The sequence below is a fragment of the Rhinopithecus roxellana genome, chromosome 13 (assembly GCF_007565055.1).
Source record: "Rhinopithecus roxellana isolate Shanxi Qingling chromosome 13, ASM756505v1, whole genome shotgun sequence".
Taxonomy (NCBI): Eukaryota; Metazoa; Chordata; class Mammalia; order Primates; family Cercopithecidae; genus Rhinopithecus; species Rhinopithecus roxellana.
In genome coordinates, this window is record NC_044561.1 from 24,093,559 (window position 1) to 24,107,560 (window position 14,002).

The window sequence follows — 14,002 nt, forward strand, 5'->3', positions numbered from 1 at the left end:
GACTCTTTCCTTATTGGGGCCAGGAATTTGAGCTACAGTTGGGCAACCTGTGTCCTGGGCTGTGGAATGCCTTCACAGCACCCCTTTCAGAACTGGTGTGTGGGTTGGATGCATCTCAGAGCCAGTGTGTGGGTCAGATGCATCTCAGAGCTGGTGTGTGCGTTGGACGTGTCTCAGAGCCGGTGCCTGGGTCGGATGCATCTCAGAGCCGGTGCCTGGGTCGGATGCATCCCAGAGCCGGTGCCTGGGTCGGATGCATCCCAGAGCCGGTGCCTGGGTCGGATGCATCCCAGAGCCGGTGCCTGGGTCGGATGCATCCCAGAGCCGGTGCCTGGGTCGGATGCATCCCAGAGCCGGTGCCTGGGTCGGATGCATCCCAGAGCCGGTGCGTGGGTCGGATGCATCCCAGAGCCGGTGCGTGGGTCGGATGCATCCCAGAGCCGGTGCGTGGGTCGGATGCATCTCAGAGCCGGTGCGTGGGTCGGATGCATCTCAGAGCCGGTGTGTGGGTCGGATGCATCACGCCAGTGCAGTCATTGCCCCTCTGCCCTCTCTGCCTTGGGGGAAAGCCCTGTTCATGTTGCTTTGCAATTCCAGGAGCATCATTGCCCCCAAATGTCCAGATTATCCCTGTTTTTGTGACCAAAGAGGAAGCAATTAGTCTCCATGAGTTCCCGGTGGAACAGATGACAAGGTAAGGGAGTGCACAGAGGGTTATCCTTACACCACACCTGAGGGACCCCATTGCATGACTTGTTAAAAAACAAACCTCTGATACATCCCATGCTTCCTTAATTCCATCTCCCCCACGCCCTGTCTTGTAAGGGAACATCTGGATCTTGAGTTCGTTAAGGAACAGAATAGCATAGTGAGATGATACTGGCTTTCACATCCCAGATCTCTTACTTACCAGCTGTGGGACCTTGGGCAAGTCCATTCCCTGCCTGAGCCTCACTTTTTTCATCTGAAAGGCAGACACAATAGTATCCCTTTCGTGAGTTCATCATGACACTTGAAAATAGTATATGTACAGCACCTAATATAGGGCCTGATGCATAGGAGACTTTCCAAATGTGGGTCAGTCTTATTCAGTGGGCTCTTCTATTTTCGGTAGGTGAGCCTGGTGTCACTATGTGAAGCCCAGAGGGCCAGATGTTTCTGTATTTTGACTCCTGTGATTTAACTCCAGTGGCCTCTTAGGCTCTGTGGCCTCAGACACTACCTTGTCCTTGATGCCTGTGCTTTAGTTCTCACTGTGGAAGGGCACTTGCTCTGCAATCTGTCGACAGTGCCCCTTCCTCACATCTCTCGTTTGCCAGATCTCCAGCATCTCCAGCAGGATTCCAGGATGGTTCAGCCCAGCACCATCCAAAGGGTGAGAGTACATCTGCCCTGAAAGAAAACGCCACCGGCCATGTGGAATCCATGGCCTGGACCACCCCAAAGCCCGCATGCCCTGACAAAGCTTGTCCAGATGGCAGGAAGGAGAACGGATGCTTGCCTGGCCGTGATCTGGAGAGCATCAGGCCCACAGAACTGCACAGCACTGCCAGGGACGAGGTTCTTGGCCTTAGCTGCTCCCTGGGGAAGGAACTAGTCTTTCTCCAAGAGGAACTTGACTTGTCTGAAATCCACATTCCAGAGGCTCAGGAAGTAGGCACATCCTCAGGTCATTTTGCCTTCCTACATGTGCCTGTCCCAGATGGCAGGGCTCCTTACTACAAGGCATCTCTCAGCGCCTCCAGCAGCCTGGAACCCACGCCTCCTGAGGACACAGCCGTCAGCAGCCTGCACTCTCCCTGTGCTCCTGAGATGCTTACCCAGCCTGGAGCCCAAGAGCAGCTCGAAGACCGTCCTGGCTATAGCAGCCAAGCCCCCATTCCCAGAGCAGACCCTCTCCCCAGAAGGACCCGCAGACCCTTGTCATTGCCTCGCTTAGATCCAGGACAGAGAGGAACCAAGCTTTCCACAGGAGAACAAGGCCTGGATCAAGATGTTGATGGGTTCTGTGAAAGCCACGCAGCCCCCGGTCTGGAATGCAGTTCAGGCTCAGCAAACTGTCAGGGTGCTGGCCCCTCTGCAGATGGAATCAACTCCAGGCTGACACCAGCAGAGTCCTGCGTGGAGCTCGTGAGGATGAACCTCTACACTCACTGCATCAAAGGGCTGGTGCTGTCCCTGCTGGCCGAGGAGCCGCTGCTGGGAGACAGCGCAGCCATAGAGGAAGTGGTGAGTGTCCTCAGACCTTCCCCTGCCCCTCTGCGGCCTCTGCTGATCTCCTGTGCTTCCCTCACAGCACTGTGCCAACACCCAGGGAAGGAATAGAGGCTCAGCCCTCAGTTGTGTGACCCTGGGCAAAACGTTCTTGTTTAGAAGATGGAGGTAGCACCTGCCTCTGTGGGGTTTTGTTGGGGTAAGAGTGAGTCAAGCGCATAGCACTGGTGGCACATTGGCATCCAACAGGTGTTCTCTTCCTGCGCTGCTTCTAGTTTTGCAGAGTGCAGGCCTTGGAGGAAGGGAAGGCCTGAGATGGAATCCTGGCTCTTGTCCTCTAGCTGTGTGAACTGGCCCAGACCTTTGTCCCCCTGAGCCTCAACTAACTCCTCAGTCATACAGGGGTGGTGGTAGACCCTCCTGTTCCAGATGCAGTGAGATAATGCAGCCAGAGGCTGCATGCACACATGCACAGTCACTGGTGTGCCGCCCCTGCTCATGGCCTCATTTCCTAGCATGGACAGCTCTAGGTTCCATGTCAGCTGAAAACTCCTCTGCAGTGTGTCACAGCCTGGGTTGGAAGTTCCCTGGAAACCCTGTGTTTCCCTCCATAGCCCCAGCATCAGTACCTGATCTGAAACTCACTCCTAGAAGGCTGGGACATCTGAAATCCTAACTGGCTCTGGAGGGCTCTTAAACTATTCCAGCCCCTTCCTCGCTTAGAGGCTTAGAGTGGTAAACTGACCTTCCCTGGGGCCCACGCTGGAGATTCGGTTGCTATAGTAACAGCCTTGCTTTAGTAGGCAAGGAAAGTGGTAGCAACAAGAACAGCAGGTTGAAATTGCTGGAGGGCAAATGGTGTCTTGGGGCTTTCCTTATTTTTATTCTTAAAACGTATATTATTCTAAGCTGATCTTAGTAGCATGCAGGGCTTGTGACCCTCCATAAATGAGCTAGTCATCTTGGAACACAGAAGAAGAGATAAGACTGCACAGCAGCTTCCTTGCACAGAACTCCTAGCAAGAGAGTGCTCTCTGGAGCTGTCAGGCTTCTCTGTCCCCTTTCCACAGACACTGGATCACTGAGTTACAGCTCATTTGCTTCCTGTATCCCCATTCACCATAGCTATGAGTGACTATCCACCTCCTTCTTATAAGAGTGCAGGGAGTTCTGGCTGCAGTGTTACACGCCTCATCTCCCTGCCGATGCCTTGGTTTTCATGGTCTATTCTGCACAGTGTTGAGCCTTAAAAATGTCATTTTGAAGGGCCCAGTGTTTGAATGCAATAAAGTGGATATAATACCTTTCTTTTTACCTTCCCCACAAAAAGGCAAAAAATAGCACAGGCTGCTCTTTGAGGAGATGTATTCTGTACCAACTATATGTGAAATACTTTGCATCTCTTATTTTAGCCAAGCCTTAGAACAGTTCTGGGAGGTAGGCATTGTAACTCCCCTTTGCCAGTAAGAAAACAGCCTCATTGAGATGAAAAGACCTCATGCAAGTGGCAGGTCCAGAGTTCTTGCTGGTTTCTGGTTCCCTGCCCCAGCCTCTCTGTCCCCCCACTGCCCTGCCCTTGCTGTGATAGCTGGGAAGCTGAAGAAAGAGGGTCAGTGTCCTGCCTTCTGTGGCTCGTGCTCTATGGCCTTATCCCCTGGTTTGTCAAAGTCTGTCCATGCTGTTACGACATCAGCCTCCATGGGCTTCCGTGGAAAGCAGGGTTTGGTGCTGGCTAGGCCCCAGGAAATAGACTGCAGTTTTATGGAAGAAAAAAAGCTAATCTTTTCTTTTTTTTTTTTTTTTTTTTTTTGAGATGGAGTTTTGCTCTTGTTGCCCAGGCTGGAGTGCAATGGCATGATCTCAGCTCTGCAACCTCCGCCTCCCAGGTTCAAACGATTCTTCTACCTCAGCCTCCCAAGTAGCGGGGATTACAGGCATGTACCACCAGGCCCAGCTAATTTTGTATTTTTAGTAGAGACGGGGTTTCTGCAGGTTGGTCAGGCTGGTCTCGAACTCCTGACCTCAGGTAATTTGCCCGCCTTGGCCTCCCAAAGTGCTGGGATTACAGGCATGATTGCGCCCAGCCCTGAAAAGCTAATCTTTTCTAGTATGGAGTGACTAACTTTGATCAGCCCACTGGTTTGAGAGTGGGTTTGTTAATCAGACCCAGAGGATTTCTGTTTTATAATTGAGAGAGGTGTTTGATTGCCTTTCCAGACTAGCCTTGAAAATACTTTACCTGATTTCCCTGTAGCCCCTCTGCTACTCTCTAGAAAAACCAAATACCCCCGGTTATGTTGAGCACACCTCTTTTGCAAGGGCTCCTTAATGATGGAGGCTCCTACATACTCCCTTATCCTTAATGATAAGGGCTCCTACATACTCCCTAGCTGCCCTCGTGTCATTTGGCTGTCTTGTCTTTGGCTGGATCAACTTCCACAGGGAGTAGGGGTGGGGTGAGGGGCAGCAGGGCTTGGGATGGTGGAAGGAGCTGTGGGTGGAGCAGCCAGGAGAGTTGGGGTTGGGGCTGGAATTCCCTCAGAGGGAGCGGAATAGGCTCACACCAGGGGGCAGCATAGAGCCGATGATAGTCCATTACTCAAAACCCAACATAATCTCACTGACCTTCAAACACAGTGATCAGATTATTTATTACAATAGGACATTGAGCTTCTCTGTACAGTAGATGAGGCTTGATGTTAGTGTGAGAGTGTTGCCATAAAACATTTTATGAAAAAACACCTTCCCCCAAGTAGGAAACTGGTACCTCTAAGGGAATGTGTGTTCCACATATTACTCCTACATGCTGTGTCACGTGCTGACATTTGTGCCACTTGCTTTTGTGTGCAGTAGAAGTCAGAGGACCCAGGAATTAGCCTCAGCTCTGCTTCGCCTAGGGCCGTTGTGAGGATCACATTATATAGCAGTATATATCGGGACCTGGCAAATGTTTTATGTAAAGGACCAGAAAGCAAATATTTTCAGCTTTGCACAGCTTTTCAGCTCTGCTGTTGTAGTACAAAAACAGCCATAGACAGTATATAAATGGTATGGCTGTATTCTGGTAATTATTTATGGACGTGGCATTGGAACTTCATATAATTTGTACATGTTACAATATTATTCTTTTGACTTTTTTCCCCAACCATGTAAAAAATATAAAAACCATTCTTAAGTCTCAGGCTGTACAAAAACAGGCAACAGGCTGGATTTAGTTTATAGGCTGGAGTTTGCCGGCCCCTGGTATATGTGAAAGCACTTGGCTATCAGTAGAAAATTATCCACATGTCATCTGACATAGCATCTTGTGATTAACTGTGTGTTTATTATTAAGTGATCCTATCTTGAGTGCAAGTTAGGCAGAAGATTCTGGAAGCAGAGCTCAGCGCCTGTGGGGAAACAGTTTTCGGCATGGCTCACTCTCTGTTCCTATTGTTTCTTCCTCTGGATACCAGCTCAGCATAGAAGGGATGACTGTTAGCAGATTCTCGAGGTCCAAAAACTTTCCGTGAGGCTGTGGTTTGACTTCATGGTGAATGCTTGTGTGTGCCCATGCGCGTGTCGGTGCATGCACACACACACACATCTGTTCAAATAAGAGGCTCTGTGTTAAACTCAGTGTTGGTCAGGCTCTCTCAGTGATCTGAACATGAGATATTATGCTTGTCTTTCCTGAGTACTTACCTTTTTACATAACTCTACACCCTTGATTTAAACCAAATAGCTCATAAGTTGGCAGTGCTTGGCATTAGATGTGTTCATTTAGTCATTCATTTAGTGGATTCATTTACTGAGCACCTACTAGGAGTCAGGCACTCTACTAAGCATTGAGGATACAAAACTGAGCGCATAGTAGAAAATAACTTTGTATGTCACACCTATGGACTTGAAATATCATTTCTGAGACATTCGTTCAGGAAAACTGATTTAACACCCCAAAATAACATGTAAGCTTCATGACATTTTCTTCAGAAGCATTCTGTTTGCATCTCTATACTTTTTATGTGCACTTTTTTTCTTACATAGCTGTTGAGAAATAGTCCACAAATTATCTGATCTCTAAAGAGATACCGTTTCTTTTGTATGATTATTTTCATTTCCTTGACTCTGTAAAAAGGCCCTGCCTCAGGATAGCACTTTAGAGTTTATGAAGGACTTTTGGATGTGTCATTTCATTTAAGTCACTTGGCAGTCCTGTACTGTTCCCATTTTGCAGATGAATAGAAAAATGAGGCACAGAAAATTTGGTAACTTGCTCCTGGTCATTTGACTAAAAAGAGGCTGAACTTGGGATGTTTTTTACCTGGGAACTGCAAATGCTGGGGGACAGTCGCCTTCTTTCTTGTGGCTGAAGCAGGCCCAGGAAACCCCGTTTCAGACCAAGCCCATTACGATGGGCCTGGCGTACTGAGTCAAGCCCTCAGTGGAGCTTGAAGAACGCCGCACAGCCATTGAAGAATTATATGACAGAATATTTAAAGATGAGAAAAGCAGTTCGTGCTTTGTTGTTAGGTTAAAAAACTATCAGTCATTTATGATTTGATCTCATTTTTACTTTACAGAAAAAGTTACACAAAACAATATAGTCCAGTGTTTTCAATTGTACTTAAACTTCATCTCCTTGGAGGTTTGTAAAAATACAGGTACTTGAACCCACCTCCTTGACAGTCGTCCTCCACTGTGTACCTCCTCTGAACCATCAAGCGCAGAAAGCTGTTTGACTGACAGTCCTTCCAGGAAAGCCAGGACTAGGCTATCAGTGCTAGATGTTGCAGAGAGAAGTTACCTTGTTACATCCGGTGAGGGACTTCTCTCCCAGGGGCCAGTGAGAAACACTGGATGGTCCCAGGCTGTTTGTATGGTGGAATCATGCAGCCTGGGTAGGAAAGCCGTGGTTAAAATAAGATACACCACAGTGGCTATTACTGGATGGTGAAAAGATGAGCAATTTTTCTTATTAGTTTATTTTTTTACTCATCTCTTTTCTCAGTCTCCTACAATATAATCATTAATTTAAAAAACATTAGAACATAAGGGTGAAAGAAAAATGTTGGTGAGAGTCCATTTTGCTGGATCAAGTAGGCAGTAAGATACTCCATGAATGATTTTTTTATTTTTTTATTTTTTTGTTTTTTGAGACAGAGTCTCACTCTGTCACCCAGGCTGGAGTGCGGTGGTACGGTCTCGGCTCACTGCAGCCTTGAACTCCTGGCTCAAGTGATCCTGCCGCTACGGTCTCGCAAAGCCCTGGGATTACAGGTGTGAGCCACCATACCTGGCTGGAGGATTATTTTTTAACTAAGTCTGTGGTTAACTAACCCTCAGAAGGCTTGCTGAGGTCAGCCCTACAAGCCCATGGCCCTTTCCCCGTTTGCAGTACCACAGCAGCCTGGCGTCGCTGAATGGGCTGGAAGTCCACCTAAAAGAGACGCTGCCCAGGGGTGAGACAGCCTCCACGAGCAGCACCTACAACTTCACACATTACGACCGCATTCAGAGCTTGCTGATGGGTAAGAACCAGGCAAGGGACCTGGGGCGATGGGGATGCCAGATTCTAGAGACGGGTGGAGGTGAGAACTCCAGCCCCAGCATCGTGATGACACGGCTGTGCACAGAGTTGTCGGACCTGCATTCAGGGCTCTCTCCTCACCGGGAGCCCACTCCCACTGTGTGTGGCGTTCGCTGGGCAGACGCTTCTCTGCTTATGTGTCTGTTTTTGGTGTTTCCCAGTGTTTTGAGAGAAGTTCATGTTCATATAACTGTGATAGGTTTGTCTCAGAATGTTGAGATCTGCACACAGAAACCGGGTGCTGCATCGCATGGCGGCAGCAGCAGAAGCCCAACGCCCCAGGCCTTTGTCTCTGCCCCGGGCAGCCACATTCATAGCCTTGAGCCGTGCTCAGTCCGCGTGTTCAGTACCAGGCTTCAGGGGGTGGGAGGGCGGAGGGTAACTGTCTGCTCTTCACAACACTGTGTCCTCTTCTGGAAGCAAACCTGCCGCAGGTGGCCACCCAGCAGGATCGCCGCTTCCTCCAGGCCGTCAGCCTGATGCATAGCGAGTTTGCCCAGCTGCCCGCACTTTATGAAATGACCGTCAGGTGAGCCTCCCTGAGTCAATCCCCCACTACTCTCCACGGTCCTGCTCACGGGAACCACCTGTGGGGCCCAGGCAGCACCTTATTCCTAAGTAGATGAAGAACTTTCTAGTTACTCTCCTTAAGGCCTTCCTTTGTTCCTGTTGCCGCCATTATCCACCGTTGTGCAGTCACGTGCCATGGACTTTCTGCTTCCCTTCCTACTTTAGACGCTTGGGGTCCAGCAGTGAAGGAACCTGAGGTCCTCGCCATCATGGAGCTACATCCATTACTAGGGACGGCGGCTCCGTCTCCTTGCCAGAAACAGTGTTGAAATATTGTTGTCTTTCTAATTAAAAAGTCATATGGCTGGGCACAGTGGCTCACACCTGTAATCTCAGCACTTTGGGAGGCAGGCGGATCACTTGAGGTCCGGGTTCAAGACCAACCTGGTCAACCTGGTGAAACCCTATCTCTACTAAAAATACAAAAAATTAGCTGGGCAGGGTGGTGGGTGCCTGTAATCCCAGCTACTCAGGAAGCTGAGGTGGGAGAATCACTTGAACCCAGGGGGCAGAGGTTACAGTGAGCCAAGATAACACCACTGCACTCCAGCCTGGGCGACAGAGTGAGACTCCATCTCAAAAAAAAAAAAAAAAGTAATACATGCTGATTATACAGTCATGCAGAATGCTTGGAAATCTATCAAGTAAAACATTTTCCTCTCACTTCACCCCATCACACACCAAGAAATAACCACATTTTACAGTTTGGCATATATTGCTCCAGGCTTTATTGGTTTTTGGTTTTTATTTTTTGTACATATTGATTAATTGTATTTTTAATTATTTTAAGTCTTCTAGAAAATAGGATCCTACTAATGTATAATTTTACAGTTGTCTTTTTTCACATTATGGCATAGCTTGAACATCTCCATGCCAGGAGAAATATAGATCTATTGATGATTATTGTAATTTATAGTTTTTAACCAACCGAATTTGGTTTTTTCTTTCTACATGCTTCTCTTATGAAACTGGAAAGGGAGTTTGGGCTTTAGAGATCACTTTATAAAAGCCCTGGGAGGCTGGGACCTGAGAATTCAGTTGACAACTGGTAACAGAAAATAAAGCAAGGTAGCAGGTCAAGGGCAGTGCTGGCAACGTGTATATTAGTCCACGTAGCCCTTGGAACCATATGGTCAAGGGCATTATTTTTTATTTATTTATTTTGAGACAGTCTCACTCTGTCGCCAGGCTGGAGTGCAGCGGCTCAATCTCGGCTCATTGCAACCTCTGCCTCCCGGTTTCAGACGATTCTCCTGCCTCAGCCTCCTGAGTAGCTGGGACTACAGGCACCTGCCACCATGCCCAGCTAATTTTTGTATTTTTAGTAGAGATAGGGTTTCACCATGTTGGCCAGGATAGTCTTAATCTTTTGACCTCGTGATCCACCCACCTCGCCCTTCCAAAGTGCTGGGATTACAGGTGTGAGCCACTGCGCCCAGCTTCAAGGGCATTTTTTAAATTCTCATTTTACAGATGAAAAAATTGAAGGATAAGCAGCTTGCTCAGGGCTGTATTCTTCTTAAGTGGCAGGGCCAGGATTTGAAGCATTTTCTCCAACTGTTCAAGCACATGTATGACCTTTCCACACAGGTTTCAGTGTCACGGCAGTGTGGTCCAGTGCGAGGGGCATGGGTGGTGAACTGACAGCCGGGTGGGTGATTAGGATGGTTCCGATGCCCTGTCACCCGCCACACTTGAGTGCCAGGTGTTCTGCTGCCTCACACTGTTTCCAGCCAATATTTCAATAGATCTTTCTGTCAGAAATGTGTCTTCTCTGGCTTTAATTCACAGCTGTCCCAGGCTGGCAACCCAGAGGCGACTTGCATCTACAGTCACTGGTTTGGGAACTGGCTGTGTTGGGGGGCGTGTGTCTGTTTTGTGGGAGGTGGAAACAAGTAAAATGTCAGCATCTGCTCCACCAACAACCTTGTGGCCCTGCAGTACGTCACCTTTCTTGGAGCTGAGAGGGGTTTAGTGTTGAGATACATAGCTCAAGGCATTTGTTGAGAGATTATTTTAATAATAGTAATAGAAACAACAGCTACCATTTCTTAACTACTCACCATGTGTTAAGCACTCACTTAATCTCATTCTTAAAAAAAAACACACACACACAACTTCACTGAGGGCACATACTGTTGGAACATCCACTGTACAGATGAAAAAGCTGGGACTCAGAAATGTTGAATAGCAGCCCAGGACACACCCTAGGAAGTAACAGGGCTGGGATTAGCACCTGAGTGTGTGTGACTCTAGATCCATGCTCATTACCACCTGGCCTCGGAGCCCTCCCACAGGGCTATAAGAAGAGATTGTCCTGTCGGGCCAGTGGGTGCACCCACTAGAGACACTGAAGCTTGGAATAGGGTGGGATTTTTCTCCCTTCTTACAAGGAAGGAGAGAATTGAGTGCGGGGAGCCTTAGCAGTCCCTGACTCCACCCTTTTTCACTAGATTTGGGGGGAAACTGAGGCCCATAGGATAGTTGGAGAGGCAGGATCCAGAAACCAGGGGGTTTACCTTGGCCTGGAGTTGGCTCCTCCCAGGTGGCTCTGCCTCTGTGTGGTGCTCTTATCCCTCCCTCTGTGTCCACAGGCTTCCTGTCACTTCCTGTCACATCCCACTCCTGTCCTTCACTCCCCCTCAGTCTATCCAGCTGCCCCCAGTGTGGAGAACAGACTAGACTCCTTTCTCAGACACTGCCATTGCCTTGTCATAGAGGCAGGGCAGCCCCAGCTACTCACTTTGAGCCTCAGGGTCCTTGTCTGTGAAATGGGACTATACCACCGCTGCAGAGCTTATGTGAGGGGCAAAGCAGAGACTATGCAGAGCACATTACATAGCTGCCAGTATATCAAAAGCCGGCACTCCACAGTTCCTTTATGCAGCACTTATGACTCCCGTCTCTGTGGCTGCTGCCACCGTGGATGGTCCCGCCACGGACTCTTCCAGCATCTAGTGAGCTGAAAGGAAGGAAAGATGGTATTGGCACTGAAGCCTGAAACTCAGCTGAATAAATAGAATCCCGTTCCATGACAGCTGCACATGCCACATTGGGTGTCCTGCGTCCTCTGTGACAAGAACCTTACTGAGGTCTCTGTGTGGTCTATTAGCACCAGCAGCATCGGACCATTGTCTTCTTTCTTCTTCCAACAGAAACGCCTCCACGGCCGTGTACGCCTGTTGCAACCCCATCCAGGAGACGTATTTCCAGCAGCTGGCACCTGCAGCACGGAGCTCTGGCTTCCCAAACCCTCAGGATGGCGCCTTCAACCTCTCTGGCAAAGCCAAGCAGAAGTTGCTGAAGCATGGGGTGAACTTGCTCTGAGCTGCGCCCAGGAGGTGACTGGGAAGGAGAAAACCAGCAAAGGAAGTTCTGCCTTTTATAATCGAAAAGGCCTCTCTATTTTATTTTTCTTGAAAACATTCCCTTTTTTAGGAACATAATGATATTTGAGTTTTTGTTACTCCTTTTGCAGATTGGGATGTGTTTGCGGGCAGGGGTTAGTTCTTTATTTAGGTCAGGAGACCTAGAGCACTTGATAAAGAACTGTATTTCATCGGTGGTGTTGGGGCCGGGATGGGCTTGGCTCCCTCTCTGCCACACTGAGCCTGAGGTATTTCATATCTCCTGCTACTGTTCCATCCCAGCTTGAACTGGTGCCATAAGATTCCAGGTTGGCATTTTTTCTAGAACCTGATCGTCCACTAGCCCAGAGTGTGTGTTCAACCCCGACACCAGGTGGGTGGTAGGCGGTGTGACTGCACAGTGAGGAGCCGGATCTGTGAGCAGGCAGACTCCATGCCCACGTCGCAGGTAGGTTTCTCCAGTGCGGTCCTGCTGGGAGGTCCAGATCATTCCTGTAGGGAAGCAGCAGCACACGGAGACCGCCTGGTTGAATTCTGTTGGAACTCGACTCAAATCTAGGGGTGTCTTCTTTGGACCCACAATGGGGGCAAGCCTTAATAATACGGAAGGGAGTTTGGGCTTTTGAGATCCCTTTATAAAAGCCCTGGGGGCTGAGCCCTGAGAATTCAGTGACAGCAGGACCAACCTGCGCTGCCTTTGACTACAAGTGGGCTGTGCGGCTGATTCCTCTTGAGCGAGTGTCCCTAAATAGGAGTTTACAAGATGTCTGGGGGTAAAAGCAACTGTGCTTTTCAGTGGTGGCTGTGTGAAAGGGAATGACATTCATTTGTGTGTTCCTGGACTTGTGTGGTACTTAAAACCTCAGTTCTATTACATTATAGTCAGGCATTTTTTTGACAGTATGAGACAGATTGCAGGATGAAAATACTTGTCAAAATCTTAACTGAATGTTTACTGGAAGTACTTGAGATTCCATTTGAAAGTTGTATGGTTAATAATTTCATGTCAGTGAACTGATATCTGATGTTTATGATTTGGTGTCTTTTTCTTGAAACAAGCTTCCAAGGACTAAAAATAAAATAGCCAAAAAACACTATTGAGTTCTGAGTAATTAAGTGGCAGCATTTTTTGTGGCAAAGGTAAGGGTTAAGACCGTGTGTGTGTGTGTGTGTGTGTGTGTGTGTGTGTGTATGTGTATGTAACGTGGGCACATCCCTCTTTTCCTTCCCTGAGTTCAGTGTGGCTGGGTAAGGACCGTCTGTTTGCTGGGGTGGCAGGCTGCTGCCTGCTGCTCCAGGGAGCACCAGCTGCAGCTGATCTAATACAGCAAGCCTGTGTGACCCTCTTCTGTCACCTATCTCCAGGATCCCTCCTGTCTCTTGGATCCCATCTCCCTAGATGGAAGAGTGTCCTATCTGAAGCTAGGATAAATGTTGTCTTACTCCTCTACTATGTTCTCCCAGAAAAAAATTCATTGCAAGTTCTCTGCTGTGGTTGCTGCAGCTCCAGGAAGCCCCTGCAATGTCTCGCCTTATCTTTGACCAGTGGTCCCCAGTACCAGGCCAGAGAAGACAACTTTATAATGTCATTTGTGTTGTGAAAATTCTTCCACTGACCCAAAATGGAACCGTACAAAGCCTATCCCTGTATATGGAAAAGTCTCATCCACCTGGATTAACTCAGAAAAAGTAAAGTCCTGAAACTTGACTTTGCAGGTGAGCCCCTTTCTTACCTCCTTCGATCCTCCTTAGTTTCTGCAGTGGAGGTTCTGCTCAGAGCCCCAGGGCACTGGCAGCTGCAGCTGTTATCTCTAAAGCTTGGTAACTGTGGCCCAGAGGCTGCAGAAAAGAAACACTTAGCCCGCTGTTTTCTTGTTTTAATATTTCAGAGGTTTCAGGGGGTCACTCAGGACACGGTTTATCCCACAGCCCCAGGCCCATCCCCTCAAAATTAGCGCCCCCAGAGTACAGGCCCAGCGACGGATGGCCAAGCAGCATGTTCTTGCTGGAGTGGGCACCACAACCTCCTATGGCCATGTTTCCCAGGGGAAGGCAGTGTTTGTAGGACAGCCTGCCCACCCTGGACTCCTACTTGACACCGAGTGCCACTGTCAGTGATCCAGGACCACAGATTCTAGTGGCTCTTCAGGGCAGAAAAGCCTCTGTTTTGGCTCTGTCTGTGCCAGCCATCTGCCACCTGTGAACTGGAAGGATAGAGGTCCCATGAGTGATTAATAGTGGTGTATTAGTCCGTTCTCACACTGCTAATAAAGACATGCCC

The 14,002-nt window shown here is 48.7% G+C and overlaps 1 protein-coding gene across 5 annotated transcripts in view; it reads left to right on the forward strand.

Moving 5' to 3' along the window:
• Positions 1 to 12,837, forward strand: part of HPS4 (HPS4 biogenesis of lysosomal organelles complex 3 subunit 2) — a 31,165-nt gene extending 18,328 nt beyond the window's left edge. For 3 of the 5 annotated variants that reach the window (XM_010375585.2, XM_030915848.1, XM_030915849.1), the window contains exons 10-14: positions 598 to 694; positions 1,320 to 2,229; positions 7,592 to 7,724; positions 8,204 to 8,312; positions 11,509 to 12,837. In XM_010375585.2, the coding sequence (XP_010373887.1) occupies positions 598 to 694; positions 1,320 to 2,229; positions 7,592 to 7,724; positions 8,204 to 8,312; positions 11,509 to 11,680 (1,421 nt within the window). In that variant the 3' untranslated portion in view covers positions 11,681 to 12,837. The remainder of the gene's footprint in view (positions 1 to 597; positions 695 to 1,319; positions 2,230 to 7,591; positions 7,725 to 8,203; positions 8,313 to 11,508) is intronic. The other 2 variants (XM_030915850.1, XM_010375586.2) reach the window with 1 other exon arrangement.
• The last annotated feature ends 1,165 nt before the right edge of the window (positions 12,838 to 14,002 follow it).